Genomic DNA, 16,120 nt, shown 5'->3' with positions numbered 1-16,120 from the left:
ATAATATCCCAGTAGGCTCGCAATAGCTGTTCTTCACTTTGGCTCGATTCTTTGTTTGGCTGTGTTAGGAGGGGGCTCGCTAAGAGGACTGCAGAGGAATGCAAGTTGCTGAAGGTTACTTTGTGGAGTCCTTCTGGGGATAAGTGCAGATAAAAAATTCAGACCTGTGATTATGGAAAAATTATACTCCTGGGGGAAATTTCCTCTGTCATTAACTTAAAAATCCACTAACATTTACACTGATGCAAAGCGTTGTTGTTAAACGGATCACTAAAGGATGCTGGAGAATTGGGGAAAAAATATATCTTGTTATTGCATTATTTATATTTCTGTATTGGTGATACTCAGTTTAATTTTTTCTATATAAGATGGAGTTATATAAAAGAACGCATACATAAAAAACACAACAACATACCAAGAGGGGTAGTAGAAGTAGGTCGATTGCATTTACATTAATAGGTAAAAACAGTAGACGTGCTGTGTACAAATGTAGCGACCCTCCTCCAAGGGTGCTCCTCCAATACTCAAATGTATATAAATGAATATAGAAATGTGCATAGAAAAAAAGAAATATTCAATATGGCAGCCCTGGCAGAGTCCAACTCCCACCAGGAATGGGTCCTGCTGCAGTTGCACAAGGACTGGATGATCTGTACAACTGCACCAGTGGGCCAGTCGCCCTATCCTCCTGAAGCACCTCCTACAGGATGTCCCAGGAGACATGGTCAAATCCCTTCAACAGGTCCACAAAACACATGCAGACTGTTTGGGCAAACCTCCCCTCAAATTACCTCAAGAGGATAAATATCTGATCCAATTCCTTTAGCCAGATTCACCAGCTTAGGATCAAACTGCAGGGACCTCTGCCCTTTACTGCTGCCTGATCCACAAGCTTAATAAACTAATTGAAACTCAAGGGAAAAACAAGGGCGAGAGAGTATGTTTTCACTTGGGATTTGAAGACTGTTCGTGAGGTAGATGATGTAAATTTAGGAGGGAGGCGGAAATGTGACTGGTTTGATCTTTGAGTCAAATTTAAGAAAGGAATAAAAGATGACACCGAGATTGTTGTTTTCTCTAAGATTTAGAATAGTATGCCTGAGGCTTAAGAGTTGAAGAGGTAATGCAAAGTGTGACTACCTGTCGATGAGTGGGATGGATCGCTAAAATTTCTAAATTTGTTTTCATTAAGTGTCAAGAAAGGAGACAGGTTTTAAACTTAGCTGGACAGGAAGTTGACGCCTGGTTTAGAAGGTAGATATATGTGAGTATGGTAAATGGTAAATGGCCTGTATTTGTATAGCGCTTTACTCCTATCATCATCATCATCATCATATACAGGCTAAGCAACTTTTGTTTTGTTTTGTTTTAAATATAGACCCGAGTGGTAGCATTGAAAATAAATACAAAATTGGGCCCAGAATGGAACCCTGAGGTATGTCAGAGGTGAAGGGGGCAATGTTAGAAGAGTAACTGCTCTGACAAAAAAACACCTTTGAGTCAAATAAGACTTGAGCCAATTCAGGGCAATTCTATTTTATTTATACAGCGCCAAATCACAAAAACAGTCCCCTCAAGGTGCTTTATATTGTAAGGTAGACCCTACAATAATACATACAGATCACATGACCCCCTATGAGCAAGCACTTTGGCAACAGTGGGAAGGAAAAACACCCTTTTAACAGGAAGAAACCTCCGGCAGAACCAGGGAGGGACGGCCATCTGCTGCGACTGGCAGATGGATGCTGCGACCAATGTGAATAAAATGATATAAAAAATACTGGAATACTGTGTCTAAAATACTGAATACCACAAATACTGATACATTGCTCAAGACATGGTCCACCAAGCACTGAACCACTACGGCCCCTTCAGTGAGTTGTGGACCCGCAGTATGATGGGCTTTTGGGTTATCCTGGGCCATCCCCAACAGATAAAAACCCATGGATGGGTGGGTGGATAAAAATGCTCAAAACAGTCACATATGATAAGTACGTGGTAAATAATTTTAAGCATTTTTATTATTTTTGTTATAGGTTCCTTTTTAACACACATTGATTTGTTGTAACCCCATGAACTCGTCCACACAGACACTTCTCTACATCAGGGGTGTCAAACTCAAGTACACAGTGGGCCAAAATTCAAAACTGGAACAAGGTCGCGGGCTAACATTAATATTTATTGAAAAAGAAATCTTCCTCCAGATTTAAGAATGAATCTCTTCTTATGGACTCAAACACGTTTTGCTGAAAAACTGAATATGGAACAAGCAAAGCTTAATACTAAACAATATATATATATTAGCTGTATAATACCAGTAGGCCAGCTCTAATAATAATTTGGTATGGCCCACGGGCCAGAGTTTGACGCCTATGCTCTACATGGTCCCAGCTACATATGTCCTTTAAGCAGAATCCAAGCCAATTAGAAAATATAAAAACAACCACTCATCTGTAGCGTCAAAATCCATCTGTATATATGCAAGGGGATATAAGATATAATCTAAGATTCTCAGTCATGTAGAAAGAGCACACGAATTAGAAAAACTTGAGCTCATTGTATAGGAAAACTCCATTGTACATGTTTCAATTTTCTAAAGTTAAGTGAATTAACTTTAGTTTAACCCTAGGAGTGTAATTGAGTTAGAGCTTGCTTTGTGATTTCCCAGTGGAGTTTTCCATTTCGTCCACACTGCACTCAAAGTACCAGCCCTGTGAAAACTGCTGGAATTTACCCGCAACATTTTTGAAATGCTCTCCAAATATATTTATATGGAAAATGCTTATGCAAATGCACTTTCAATGTGTGGAGCGGCTGTGTGCGCACTCCAGCAGCTCCGCTGGCAGCGACTGCCGGCTGACGCTGTGGCCTGGAAAGTCAACAGGAGTCAGTATGTCCAAGTAGTCTCCGCCAAACCAGCACCAATCAGCAGAAACAGATGGGTGTTTATTTAGGAGGACTAGGAACAGTGGAAAATGTGGAGGAGATTAGGAACCAAGAGCTTTTTTATTACTCTCATATTTACTGAAAACACCCCTGACAGAAGCGCACCATTTTAGGGAATGCTTTTTTCCAACTATTTCACGTTTTTCCCATTCCATCTTTCTTTCAGTTTTCAGGTTCATTGAACACCTTGTCCCTATCCTCCCTTGCCCCACACTTTAATGATCCTCCCTCTCCTCGGCCACCTCTCTTTAAGCTTCTATCTGAATTCCAAATGTGATAACCTAAGTATGCGCACTGACACATTAATCCATGCCATCATTTTGTGTAGCGTGCAATAACATTTACCCGAGCAAAGCCTGAGGCTGCAATTTGTTTGATGACCCCTTGAGTTCAGTTTATAATTTAGTCACAAGAGCCTAGTGGTTTGACATTCCACAGCCCACAGTGAGGACTGAATCAAGGAAATTATTCACTGCAGAAGAGACAGGCTGTAAGCAGCCATCTCATGAGTGTCCCATGATTCTCATCTAGTTGCCCTCCTACACACACTGAAAGAGAGAACACATGTGAGCTTGACAGGAAGCCCTAACTGTAGTGTCTCAGACATTAGAGAGAACATCTAGAGTCACTGCATTTGCTTGTTTATCAAAAATTGACTACAATTTCTAATTTTAAAGGAACAAAACTATACAAAGAATAAGTAATAGGACAGTTAACCCAGGTTTTGATAGACCGGGAGTATTCTTTAAGTTTCTTTTTACTATTTATTGGAATAGAGCAGCAGAGAGATGACATGAAAGTTGGAAGAAAACAGTCTTGTGGTTAGGGATGGGTATTGATAAGATTTTCACGATTCCGATTCCATTTTCGATTCTGTTTAACGATTCGATTCTTTATCGATTCTCTTATCGATTCTTTTTAAAAAAGGAGAACACTAAGGTCTAATAGCTTAGAACTTTGTTTTATATCTTCTCTTTGAACAAGATAGAAATTTAGGAGTAACATGGCCTTACAAACCCAACAGTGAGATCTTAAGAGATCCACAGCCTACGGCTCTTCAATGGGGTGTCACAGGGTCCCCAGGAAAAAAAAATTGTAAATGTAAAATAATAAAATAAATATTCTTCTGTAGCAATAACAAAGTATAACATCAATTATTCTGTAGCAATTACACAAGAATATCCAGTAATGTCCCTGCCTACAATTAAACACATTCACTTACCGAAAATCATCTGCTGTGGCAAATGGGTGCAAACCTTTGACCACAAACTGAGTCACTGCTCGGTGACATTCGTCTATCCTGGCCTGAAAGGAGACGCTAACGGTAGACTGCAGCGAGAACTGCCAGCATCTGAGCCAGACTCTGTCTGTCTCTCTCATCATGGTCATCTAAATGCACAGTAATGGCAGGTTTTGTAATAAGGCAGATCGTGCTAACTTAATATGCACTGTTAGTTGATTATTTACCTGCCGCATTAACGGGAGAGGACGTGCAAACGTTACCGCTGCTGCTGGGTTGAGATTCACGAGTCCGGAGCGGAATTAAAAACACGACATTCATTTAAGGTCATCGTGTGTTTTGTGAGCAAATGCTTTTGTATATTTGTAGTGTTTCCTCCCTTAAATTAAATATCTACTTTGCAAGTATTGCAAGTTGCCCTGTTGTCATCCATTCTCGTAAAGCAAAACCAAACTTTTGAGCGTTTGAGCCGCTTAGGCGCCGTGTTTCCTGCCAGGTAAATGACGCTCCGCAACGTGGTGACGTCATTCGGGGCGACTGGAATCGATAAGGGAATCGTTTGCAAAAATGGCAAACAATTCCAAGGAATTGAAACACTGGGAACCGGTTCTCAACAAGAACCGCTTTTCGATACCCATCCCTTCTTGTGGTCGATTTGAAACTGGGCCTCTCCATTAGCCTGCTCAACCCAGTGAGATGTACTGGCATTTAAAATACAACCTGATTTATTCCAAAAGGTTTTGTTTTTGAAAAGCCAGGGTTTTTTTTTCTTTGTTAAGCTTGACAACCAGTTTGAATCTAACTAATTGTGTGCATTTACTCTTTGATTAGGTCTCCTCCCAGGCCCAGCCCGGGCAGTCTACACTATTCGGACGAGGATGTCAGCACCAAGTACAATGACCTGATCCCTGCAGAGAGCAGCAGCCTGACTGAAAAACCCTCAGAAATCTCAGACTCACAGGTGCAATAGCATTATATTGTTTTACACTGCATCTTCCCTACTGTCTGCATTAAGTAGTATTTCAGTCCTGTTTGTACCTGTGTACGTGTACCCACCGTCATCTCCTCGAATTCCTCTGGAATTCAGCTTTGCATTGTCAGCTGTTCTGTGGTTTTTTGCCTGTTCATGCTGGTGTCCTTTCTGTATCACCCATCTCAATGTGTTTGGCCTGCAGAGGTCATAAGCTACAGCTACAGTAATGCACATGGCGAGATGAGAGATTAATGACTGTGCTTACTGGTGGCAAAGCAGTTTTTAGACCAGGCAGTAACCTGTGGAGAATGTCACTCTACAAACATCCACCTGAGATCTAGGTCACTGCACTCAGCCACAGCACTCCTTATGTAAGGCAGCGAGAGGGCATGCACTCTGCAAAATTTATTTTCCAGCTAGCTGCCTCTCCAGACAGATAGTTTATCCAATTTTCCTTTTCAGCAAGTCAGATCAGAGTTAGTTAAATTAATCTCCATGGAAAAAAAGAGCACTGTATTGGATCTTGATAGTTAAAACGCGATCATAATTTTGAGTCTGTTTGAAGTTTTAAAGTCTTCTGTTCGGACTGATAGATTATTTAAAAACTGATGTCAGAATGTCTGACTTGTGGCCTTTGTGCCGAGCCAAACTGCTTTTACCCAGCGAGTGTGATCAATAAATTGTGCCCTTCTGTCTGTCTGCATCTGTCTTTCTATTGATCAGCGTGTGCCATCTTGGCTTTTGTCTGTTCTCATTCTCACCCTTTTAACCAAATTAAATTTCTTCTGTCTGGTCTTATGTGCATATACACTATGCTGTTTCTGTTTTCGTTTATATCACATCCTCTCTGTGGTTTTTGTGATTCATCTTGCAATCTGCAGTCTGGTTTGGAGCCTTGCAAGATAAAAGCATCAGGGGAAAGTAGTCTGGAATTCCCTTGCTATCAGGCTTCCTTCAGTTTTTTTTCTTTCATCTGGGAATTCTTTACTCTCCGCATTTTCCCAAATTATCTTTCAGATAAATAAGTCTGTAGTGTGAATTCCAAAAGCCAGAAATCTCTCCCCACCTCGCTTTATCGGGACCTAAGTCATGCTTCCAGATCAAATAGAAATCTCTCTACAATGAAGTGCTACAGACAGGACCTTTCACAGCACCATAACATCCCCTCAAATGAAGCATTTCAACATTTCAACGCCTGTCTGACATATCTACCATTCACACTTGTGTATTGTCAAGCACGGCCCCAATGCGGTTACTGCCCCCCTTGGATGACGACACTTGTCTGCTGCCACTCTGCACATTCGAGGGGTCGATGTTGGCTTTGATGGAGTGAAATGCACAGAGCCTTTCTGTTAGCCCAAGGCTCCCCTGCCATGCTCCTGACAGACCACCATATCAGCGCCAGTGATGCTCAAAAAATCTAGGAATGTTCTTTGAAGTTTTATTGAGCGGATAACTCATAGCTATCAGTATGACATTGTGCTGTCTGTCCTCCTTAATCCCCACGGCCTCCCCCAGCAGGTATAAGTTCACTATTGTACTCCTCGTGAAGAGGGGATTTGGAGAAAGCCAACAGTGACTTGGCAAGGCAACAGGGTCACCATTACTGTTCTGCTCCCCTGCAGGTAGAGACCTATTGACTTCCCTCTTTCCTTTAGAGTGTAGGTTTTCACGCTTTCCAAGGTTGTCTCTGTGGCAATGTCTTTGTGTGTAATTTAAAGCCGAAACCAGTTAAAGGCAAATGACCTCGTCTCTGAGTCATATTATAGATTATGTTTACTCTGCAGAGTGGCATTCCACGGGAGAGAGATGAAAATGTCGGCGTTCTCTCACATACTTTTTCTTTCAGACTTTGCCGCTCTCTTTCTCCATCCTAATACTCGCTGCCTCTGTGGTTACTGCAGCTTTTTTTGGCTGAGACTCAACCGAGAATATTATCTGTAATGTTTGGATTGTCACTAATGACAACACGCTAATTTTAACCAGCCCCGTTTAAAGTTTCATGCCATAACCCAGAATAAAGTTCAGTGGCGACCGCAAATAAATAAGAGTTGATATTAATAACTTTTTGGCTTGTGTACAAAACAGAGGTCATTGGAAAGACGCAGACATTTATATTGGCTGGATGGGATGAAGTGCACGTAAAACGAGCATTAAACTGACATGCTTCCTTAAACTAGGCATTGCTTCTAAAGGGAAAAATCTGAATAAATGCACATGCTTCCATTATGCATTTCATCTTTCTGGGGCAGCTCTAATTATCAATAAGATTTTAAATTTCTCTGAATATAATTGTTCTGATTAAGCAATATGAAGTTCACTAGTTGGGGACTGGAACTACAAAGGAGACTTAGGCCTCGCCTTAATGGTGGCAGTATGCAACTTTGCTTTGATAAAGCTGGTATTTTAGTGCTAGCAAAAGCGTCCCATCTTCCCCTTTCCAATTTCCTGCACAGCTTTTGCTAAAAGCTCATAATGATATATGTGCTGTGAATGTGCAGGGATTTCGAGTCCCCTCCAGCCCCATATACACTGCCATTGTCTTTATCTCAAAGGACTCCTGCTGTGTTCACTTCATCAATAAGAGTGACTTAGACAGCATCCCCTATCTCCCCCTCCCCTTTGCAATAATCCATAACAAGAGGACAAAGGACCGACTGTTGGGGTATGCATCAATTTTGGGGGGGGATGGGGTTGGGACCTTGCTTACCAGAGAATTTATTTACAAAGTGCAGTAATTAATTCAAAGCGCTTTTAACACGACTGTAAGTCTATGTCATTTCTGGAGCAACACATCCAGATAAAAAGGGGAATGATTCAGATGGTGGCAAACACAGAGATGACAGCAAGCTCATTTTCAGCAAGTCGATGTCAAATTTCAAATAGATTGTCTGAACGCCTACATGGTTTGTTGATGATGACCAATCTATCTCCAAGAAACTGTAATTCTGACCCATGATTGATGCACATCTTTGTCATGTTTTTTCTCAATTTTATTCCCTCCTCTCCTTTGTTGTTTTCCCTCTTCTTTGCTAGCAACTGTAAACAGGACCACAAGGCAACTTTATTATGCTGATGATAAAATAAAGTACTGTCAAGAGGTTTCGCTAGTTAATTGGATAGATGTCTTAATCTCTTTCACCGCCTAATTTAACATCGAAATGATGAAAAAATGCTTAATAATTGACACAGGCAGGCTGGTATGTGTCTGTCTTACACATATCCTTGCATAAATGAGACGGTTATTCCCTCGAGGCTGAGGTGCAATGCTGCATTTCATGCCTAAAGTCTGTTTCTGTCACAGCATTCAGCTCTAGTAATTAGCTTGTAATGAGTTGAAATAAGGAGCTGTATCAAGGGCTGCGCGGCCCCAGAGGCAAATTGTTAAGCATCTTTACTTTAGGTTACTCAATTGCATCCGTGTGTTATTTCTGTTAAATATTGGTGATAAACCAAAAGCAAAGGCAGACAGATTGGAGCGCTGTACTTGTAAGCAGAACAATTTAACAGTCACAACATCTGTTGCACACACTCGAAAATTGTGTCGGAGCAGGCAGGAGGATGCAATTCCCTGTGTCAACACTTGGTCTACAGTCACGCTTTCCCGTTGCCACACACAGCTAGAGTGGTTTTTCATCTCTCAATGCTGGCTTAATTCTTTTAGAGTGAAGTAATGCCACTTGAAGTGCCTCAGTGTGACTTGCTGGTCCACTGTGAATGGATGTGTTTATTGTGTTGCTGTGCTGCTAAATAGACTGGTATGAATAGAATGCTTCTCAGACCTAAGTGTTTACAACTGGGTAACAATATTGCAAACAAAAACACAAATACTGAGCCATCCCACACTCTGGCTCTCCTTTATTGAGAGGAAAAACGATAAAGAAGAAAGGGGGGGAAAGGAGGTATGTTAAGGGGAACGTGGCTTGTGCAGTATCTGCCTTTGATTAATTAGTGAGGAAAAAAAAACAGGATACTTTCTTTTAAAGAGAATCAAAATGTAGGATCGTTTTTCCTATAATTCAGCGCTCAAAAGTTTCTGTTTGGACTTTTATAAACTCTGCTGACATGGAGAAAACAACAGCTTTTATATAGGGGTTTGACATAGGCATGAACCAGGAGGCACAGGGAAATCTGAGACAACTGCCATATGTATGACATATGTGCTGCGCAATATCCAGCGAGAGATCTGTTCCTTGAGTGTGCGCCAACAGCAATGTTTCTGTACATGATTATGAAAGGCCCGAGAGAGCAAGAAATTTCTGAAACGCTCGCGATTATCAGCACCCTCTCGGTGGTATACCACTTTGAAGAGAACGGGCTTTTGTTATGCACCTATTGCATGCTTATAAGAGCGTCTTTGGGAAATTATCCAGTGACATTTTTGGCACAGTCAACTGTGCATATGTTCATTGTGGCAAGGTGATTAATCAGACGCTGCCTGGCCGATTGGCAGTTTGCTTTCATGGCAATTAGATTACCATGAGCGGTCCCTGCTGAGCGTTCAGTGATCACGTTCCTTTTTGTTTGATGCATGGAATGTTTCTTGACCTGAATACAATAGTGCTTCTAGCTCAACCTGCAGCAAGGTGGAAGGTCACTGGTGAGAATGTGCTGAGAACTATTATTTCTTTACACATAGCAAGAATGGAATTCAGACTGAGTTAAAATGTGAAGAAAAATAACTTTAACAATGCTTCAGTGCTCTCAATATACTCTTAAAGTTGATGGTGGTGTTGGATAATACACTGCACAATGCAAAACTGTGTTTTTATTTCATCCTTTTACCTTTTCATACCATTCGCACAGAATGGCACAAAGGCTGTATTTCTGCATTTATTTATACATATTGTGGCATTATCACCATCATGACTCGGCCATTTGAATCATTCTGTTATGGTGATGTACTGTAAAACCCATTGTTTTGTTCACCCATAGGAGGCGCTGGTGTTTTCATATGGAACAGGTGGCCTACATACACTTCCACTGCATTTGGTGAGGTTCCTGTGGCTGCCTGCTTTGAATGTTATATAGCCCTATAGGCGACTGGTTCCAATTGGTAGCCCCCATCCAATCCTTTCCCTCAGATTCCTCTTACATGTTAGGTTTTATGTGCCACACTGTGTAACACAACACCAAGCCCTGTCTTGCTGACGTGGTGTGGTCAAGGTCTTAGATCCTGAACATATAGATCTGCTTATTGGTTAAAGTCCCGAAGACAAATTGACCTTCGCCATCTCGTGTTGACGGTTTTCTTGTGCACGTTTCAGTAGCAAGTCATCCTTCATGCTTCGACCATCTTTGACCATTTTGTCCGTCTGTACTTGTGCCGTGTTGTAAATGTAAGTGTTTGCATGTGTTTGCTTTTTAGACAGCTGTGGCTGTAAATTGATGCCTTAGAATAACACAATAACTTCATGTTCATTTTCATTCTAGCCTCAACATCTTTAACTGCTACACATGGAAACACTACAGAGTCACACCATACTCGCAACATAAACCGCTGTCTCTTCTTTTTTTTTGGCTTCTCAGGGCAGCGACAGCGAGTATGAGGTGGACCCTAACCGTCAGAAGACCCACTCCTTCGTCAACCACTACATAAGCGATCCTACCTACTACAACTCCTGGCGGCGCCAACAGAAAGGCATATCCCGGGCGCAGGCCTACAGCTACACAGAGTCAGAGTCAGGAGAGCCGGATCACTGCGCCCCACCACCGCTGCCCCCTCTACCTCCACTGCCACCCCAGCTGAGTTCACCAAGCCCTCAGCCTCAGCAGGCTCAGGGCCAGCCCCAGGGCCAAGGCAGCCTCTTTAGACCCAAAGGTAGCCGGACTCCCACCCCCTCCCAGCAGAGCTCCAACCCTCCGAGCCAGCACAGCACCTTGTACAGGCCCCCCAGCAGTCTAGCCCCTGGCTCACGGGCCCCTATTGCTGGCTTTTCCTCTTTTGTGTGAAAAATACTGAGGACATAGAAACTTCTGAAAATACCTACCCAACTTGTGTTGAAGAAGAACATAGCATTGCAGTCAGCCCAATCAAGTCGCTCACTCTTTATTTTCATCATCAGTTTATTTTTCATAACTTACATGTTATTTCTTTTAGTGAGCTTGGATGTATCAAAACATTCTGATACTTTTTGAGGCGTTTTTTTGTCTAATGTGTGAAAATGTGCCAGTGTAACCTTTGGTTTCGCTCACCGGCTGATCAAAACAAAAAAAAAGGTCTCTGCAACATCTATTCACTTTTATTTTGTTTGTTGAAATACTTGCATGGCTTTATCATTTATTTCCTTCTTTTTACTTTTTTAAACTCATTCAGCGGTAATATCTGATTCTGTACAAAGTCACTAGAATCTTTGAAAACACACACACACATATAAATATATATATATATATACATATATATAAATATTCTATAGTAGACATGCCTAGAAGACAAAATCAAGTCATTGCTGACTCTACTTTGACGAAGACTGATATGACAATATGATGGAGCCATATTGTGGAAGTTAAAGAACAATTATTTGTTTGGACTGGATGTAAAAACAAAAAGCTGCCAGCGTAAAGGTGGAATTTATGCCAAATCGAAGACATTTAATGTGCTGGTTGTGAGAGTTTTAAAATGACATTGAAGAAGCAATCATGGATTTCAATGGGAAAAACTCTCTGGCCTATAACATACACATACATAAAAAAAAAAAAAGTCAGACAGCATTTGGCCATAGTACTAGGTCAAATGTCAGTGACTGCGGCGTGCCTGAAGGATCCTGCAGATATATGAAACGAGTGTATATCTGTTTAAGTGGAAGTGTTTAAGTCTGTTTTTTGTGAGTGTGTTACAGTGGATCGAAGATGCCTTGAAAGAGAAACACATATTTATGATCTCTGGCACCAATTGTGAATGGACTGTTGATGGTGCCCCGAGACTTTGGCATCGTGTTGCCTCATGTGGGCCGGGAATCAGTTTGCATACAAAACCCATATCTCATATTTCACTTTTTGCTGGCTCACATAAACACTCACGAGTCCGATTCTACTGAAATGCTTTGGAATCCAACTTAAGAGGTGAAGTCTCAAAACTGTCATCAGGAACTGTTATAAGGGAGCGCAGCTGCTACTTCTACAGTGTGATTTTGATAAGAGACCAAGAGGATTCCCACCACCCCCCCTGTTTTCTTCCCTGCTGAGATAACTTTTCGCTGTCACTGATCACTATCGCTGGGCAGCGCCGAGCCTGCACCAAGAGATGATGTCATTGAATTGCCTCACCTCTTTTCCTTTTATGTAAACAACCACTCTGTAATATTCAGGTGTGACTGTATTGTCCCAGATGCAATTACGTGTGTGCGCGCGTGCATGTGTGTGTGCGCGTGGTCACTCTTCTCGTGTGTAAGCTTACAGATCATTCACTTTATGTCTGTTTATAAAGAGATTGTTCTGCAGCAACTGTAAACCTGCCCGGAGTAACGCCACAGAGGGCTGACGCGGTCCAGCCACCTGCCAGGCGCGCTCATAACGCTATAGTGAAGACTCAGTGGTGTGTTCTTAGTTTTCATAGTTCAAAAAGCAGAAAAAAAATGTCATCTACTTTTTTTTTTTAATTATTTGTGGGGTGATTTCATTGTACGCAACAAAAGCTTATCATGCAGAATCTGAATGAATATATGATCACAGTACATTTCTGAAATAAATTATTTTTCAATGTTAACCGTTCTGGTATTGAATTGTGAAACGTAAAGGGGAGATGGGAGGAAGGGAAACATGCAAACAGTGGTGTTAAAGGGATATAACCCCCTTCTTATTCAGACTGTGCAGAAAAAAAGGCCTTCGTTCAGAAGCAGTAACTCCAACTTTTGCCACAAACCAGTGCTGCATGACCTCTGTCGCTGTGCCACAGTAATCAGCAGATTTCCATTTTCAGTAGCACCCATCTAATCTATTTCCTCTGTAAACCTCCTCACGCACTCTAGCACAGTAAATAACATACATGGTGATCACAGTAATCTCGTATTCAGTAATGATACAAGAAAAAATTGAAATGTTACTTCAGCTCCAAGTGTGTGCATAATCAACTGATTTCAACATTATTGAGGACCTATGTGCGAATCATACCACACCCATTGATCACTATCTACTCCATTCCTCTTGTGCGTCTGTTTAAATCTTTCACAATGCCAGTCGTTTAGTTGTTGGCTTACTTTCCCAGATCCAGTTAATTAGTTGGTAAACTCTGACTATGCCAGAATATGTGGTAAACACACCAAAACAGCAAATGTTTGAAGACTTTACGTTAACTTTCCAATCTTTGTAGCTTTTAGAATAAAGAAAAAGACTGGACTGATAGACCTCTGAAGCTTCCCTGAGTATCACGCGATGTTGGGCCACATGCTACGTCTAGACATGGTTTCTTCAAACTGGGCATCATGGTTCGTGGAATCACCTGAGTAGTTTTTCTTCAGACACAGAAAGTAGTCCCTTGCTTTCTATTGAAAAAATGGCCATTGTGCCTCTAAACATGACACAAAAATTTCTGCAAAGTGCAGCGAATACTATTTACTGTAACATGTCATAAAAACCTTAAAAGAAAACAGAGTGCACAACGCCAGAAGCGCTCTGTTTACAAATGAGTTCTGTAAGCACTTGGGATCTGTCCATGGCTAATTATTTAATTAAATCACATCTAACCTTGTGTTACTCGGGGTAGAAATAAATTGGATCATTGAAGATTCTTTGAAATGCTGTTATCTGGTTACAAAGTCTCATCCTGACATCTTCAACTTTCTCCTGGTTTCCAGATAACCACAAGTGAGATAACTCAGTTGGGCCTTTGACCCCTGTGACTATACATTAAGTGATACCCATATCTACGCAGGACATAGGTGATGCACTGAAAATATATGTGCAAACATTATATGCAGTAATACAGGAGCACATGTACAGTGTCAGATGGTGTTAGATGCTAATTGTATCACAGTCAGTCACTTGATCCAATGCTAACCTACTAACCACATAAACATGAGAAGAGAGGAGATTAGATGGGATAGGATTGGACAGGGAATTGGAACAAGAGCGTCCAGAGCACTAATCCCTTTTTTGAAAACACATGGGAAATTTCCCTCCAACAGAAGAATCACAGACAGGAGGTTTTTCACTTGTTGAAATGTTCATTTCCTTCTGTCTCTCTCTTTCTTCTACCCCTCAGGAAATGACTGACAGATAAGAGTGAGTTGGTGGTCCCTTTTTAAAAAGGGAGCCCAAGGTGCTAAATAGCCCTGATGAGTTTGAGAACCCTCAGTTGGAATATTAAAGGATTCAGACAGAAGGTGTAGTTCAAAGGAGTTTTGAAACCCTGAATTTAATTGCCTCATTTGTGAGCATCACTGAGTGTGGCTTGGGGATTTGAAGAGGATATACTGACAGTTGGAGAAAGGATACTAATTTGAGAAATAGGATGTTCCCTCTGTGCTGTTCATAAATGCCTTCCTAATGTATTCTTTGTATCAAACTTAAATTGTTTTCTGACTTAGTGTACATTATAGGCAAGAGCAGAAAAATGGCCTCAGTCTTTTCTGAAAGACCCTTTTCCCCAGAGAACCCCACTGTTCTCGCAGTTTGAAAAGACGCTAACTTTCCACAGTATGTGGGGAAAGTAAGACTTGGGAATGTGAGGCAGCTAAAAAAATTGTGACATAAATTGTTGTCAGGACTCATAGTAGGTCACAATTATTTATATCTCAGTTGAGAGGCTTTTTATGAGAAAAGAGAATACCTTTTGTCCCCATTTACTGCAGTCATTTAGGCTGTGTGCAGTATATAACAAAGAACACAGAGCCACACAAGGAAGCAATAACTGAATAAGGGGCCTGCTTCAGGGAAACCTGCCATCAAAGTGTCATGTTCCTGCCTACCCTCGCTGAAGTTCTGACAGACTTAAACAGAGTATGCCGTAAAACAATACACCACTAATTGGCTCATCATGTTGAAATATAAGCCCTAATGATATTTACAGGTGGGAAAATTAGGCTTTGATAGACAGGTGGGCGTCAGTGGAGAATTAAAGTTCACACCTGAGGCCCAGCTTGAGTTTGTAACCACACCCACGCACACACACATGCTCATTTGTATGTGGCCTGGATGATTTACACATCAGACATTGTAAATTTGCTTTGTGGGTGTGAAATTAAAGGCCATTTTTAATGTAATCTGGAAATTGTCAGAAATAATTGGAGAAAAGGGCACTATGTCTAACCTAATTACCTCCATGGCTATTATGAGTTAGTGATCATATAAATCAATGTGCCTGGACCTTTAATTATAGTAATAGGCTACTTTTCAGTGCATTTGTTCTAATACTACAAATTAGAAAAGAGAAGAACATTAACTCCTGTTGTAATTGTGTGCACTTGCACTAAGTGCACATTTCTGAAATTTAGCATGTTTGAAACCAATAGCGCTCATTTATGTGGTGCTTTCAGATGTGCTAAATGGCTAACGTGAAAAAACATACTGATTTAACCATATTAGCATGACCTTTAGTACATGGTTGTTCACCTTCTTCACAAGTTAGATGATATATTGATTCAGTGTCTGTATATGATATATGAAGGTCTATCCACTTTTAACTACTAGTCTATATACAAGCATTTGTAAACGCGAATTTTATCTACATATATATATATATATAACAAATAAATAAGTTTTTTAATAAACTGTTATTTTATGGAGCTAGATATGGGTGCAACATTACAGAACAGCAGATCTCCTTTGTTCAGAACAGCAAGCAAGATTTTATTTTATTTTTTTATCTGTGTTTAGATCATGGTTTAGATGTGCCAGTAGGCAAATTCTGTTGCATTTGGGCATAGCAGAATATAACCAGTTTCCCCTGCCAGCCTAATTTCTAAGGTAGCCCGTGTGGTACAAAAAGCCCGACGGTGGTTGCTTCTCCCTTAAGTGTTCAAATG

The 16,120-nt window shown here is 41.0% G+C and overlaps 1 protein-coding gene across 7 annotated transcripts in view; it reads left to right on the top strand.

Moving 5' to 3' along the window:
* Positions 1-12,864, top strand: part of sdk2b (sidekick cell adhesion molecule 2b) — a 292,041-nt gene extending 279,177 nt beyond the window's left edge. For 4 of the 7 annotated variants that reach the window (XM_085170968.1, XM_085170966.1, XM_085170965.1 and 1 more), the window contains exons 44-46: positions 5,018-5,147; positions 10,095-10,151; positions 10,689-12,864. In XM_085170968.1, coding sequence (XP_085027094.1) covers positions 5,018-5,147; positions 10,095-10,151; positions 10,689-11,111 — 610 coding nt within the window. In that variant the 3' untranslated portion in view covers positions 11,112-12,864. The remainder of the gene's footprint in view (positions 1-5,017; positions 5,148-10,094; positions 10,152-10,688) is intronic. The other 3 variants (XM_085170970.1, XM_085170969.1, XM_085170967.1) reach the window with 1 other exon arrangement.
* The last annotated feature ends 3,256 nt before the right edge of the window (positions 12,865-16,120 follow it).

This window comes from Neolamprologus multifasciatus, chromosome 8, assembly GCF_963576455.1.
Source record: "Neolamprologus multifasciatus chromosome 8, fNeoMul1.2, whole genome shotgun sequence".
Classification (NCBI taxonomy): Eukaryota; Metazoa; Chordata; class Actinopteri; order Cichliformes; family Cichlidae; genus Neolamprologus; species Neolamprologus multifasciatus.
Note: the sequence above shows the minus strand (reverse complement) of the source record. Positions and strands in the feature narration are given on the sequence as shown.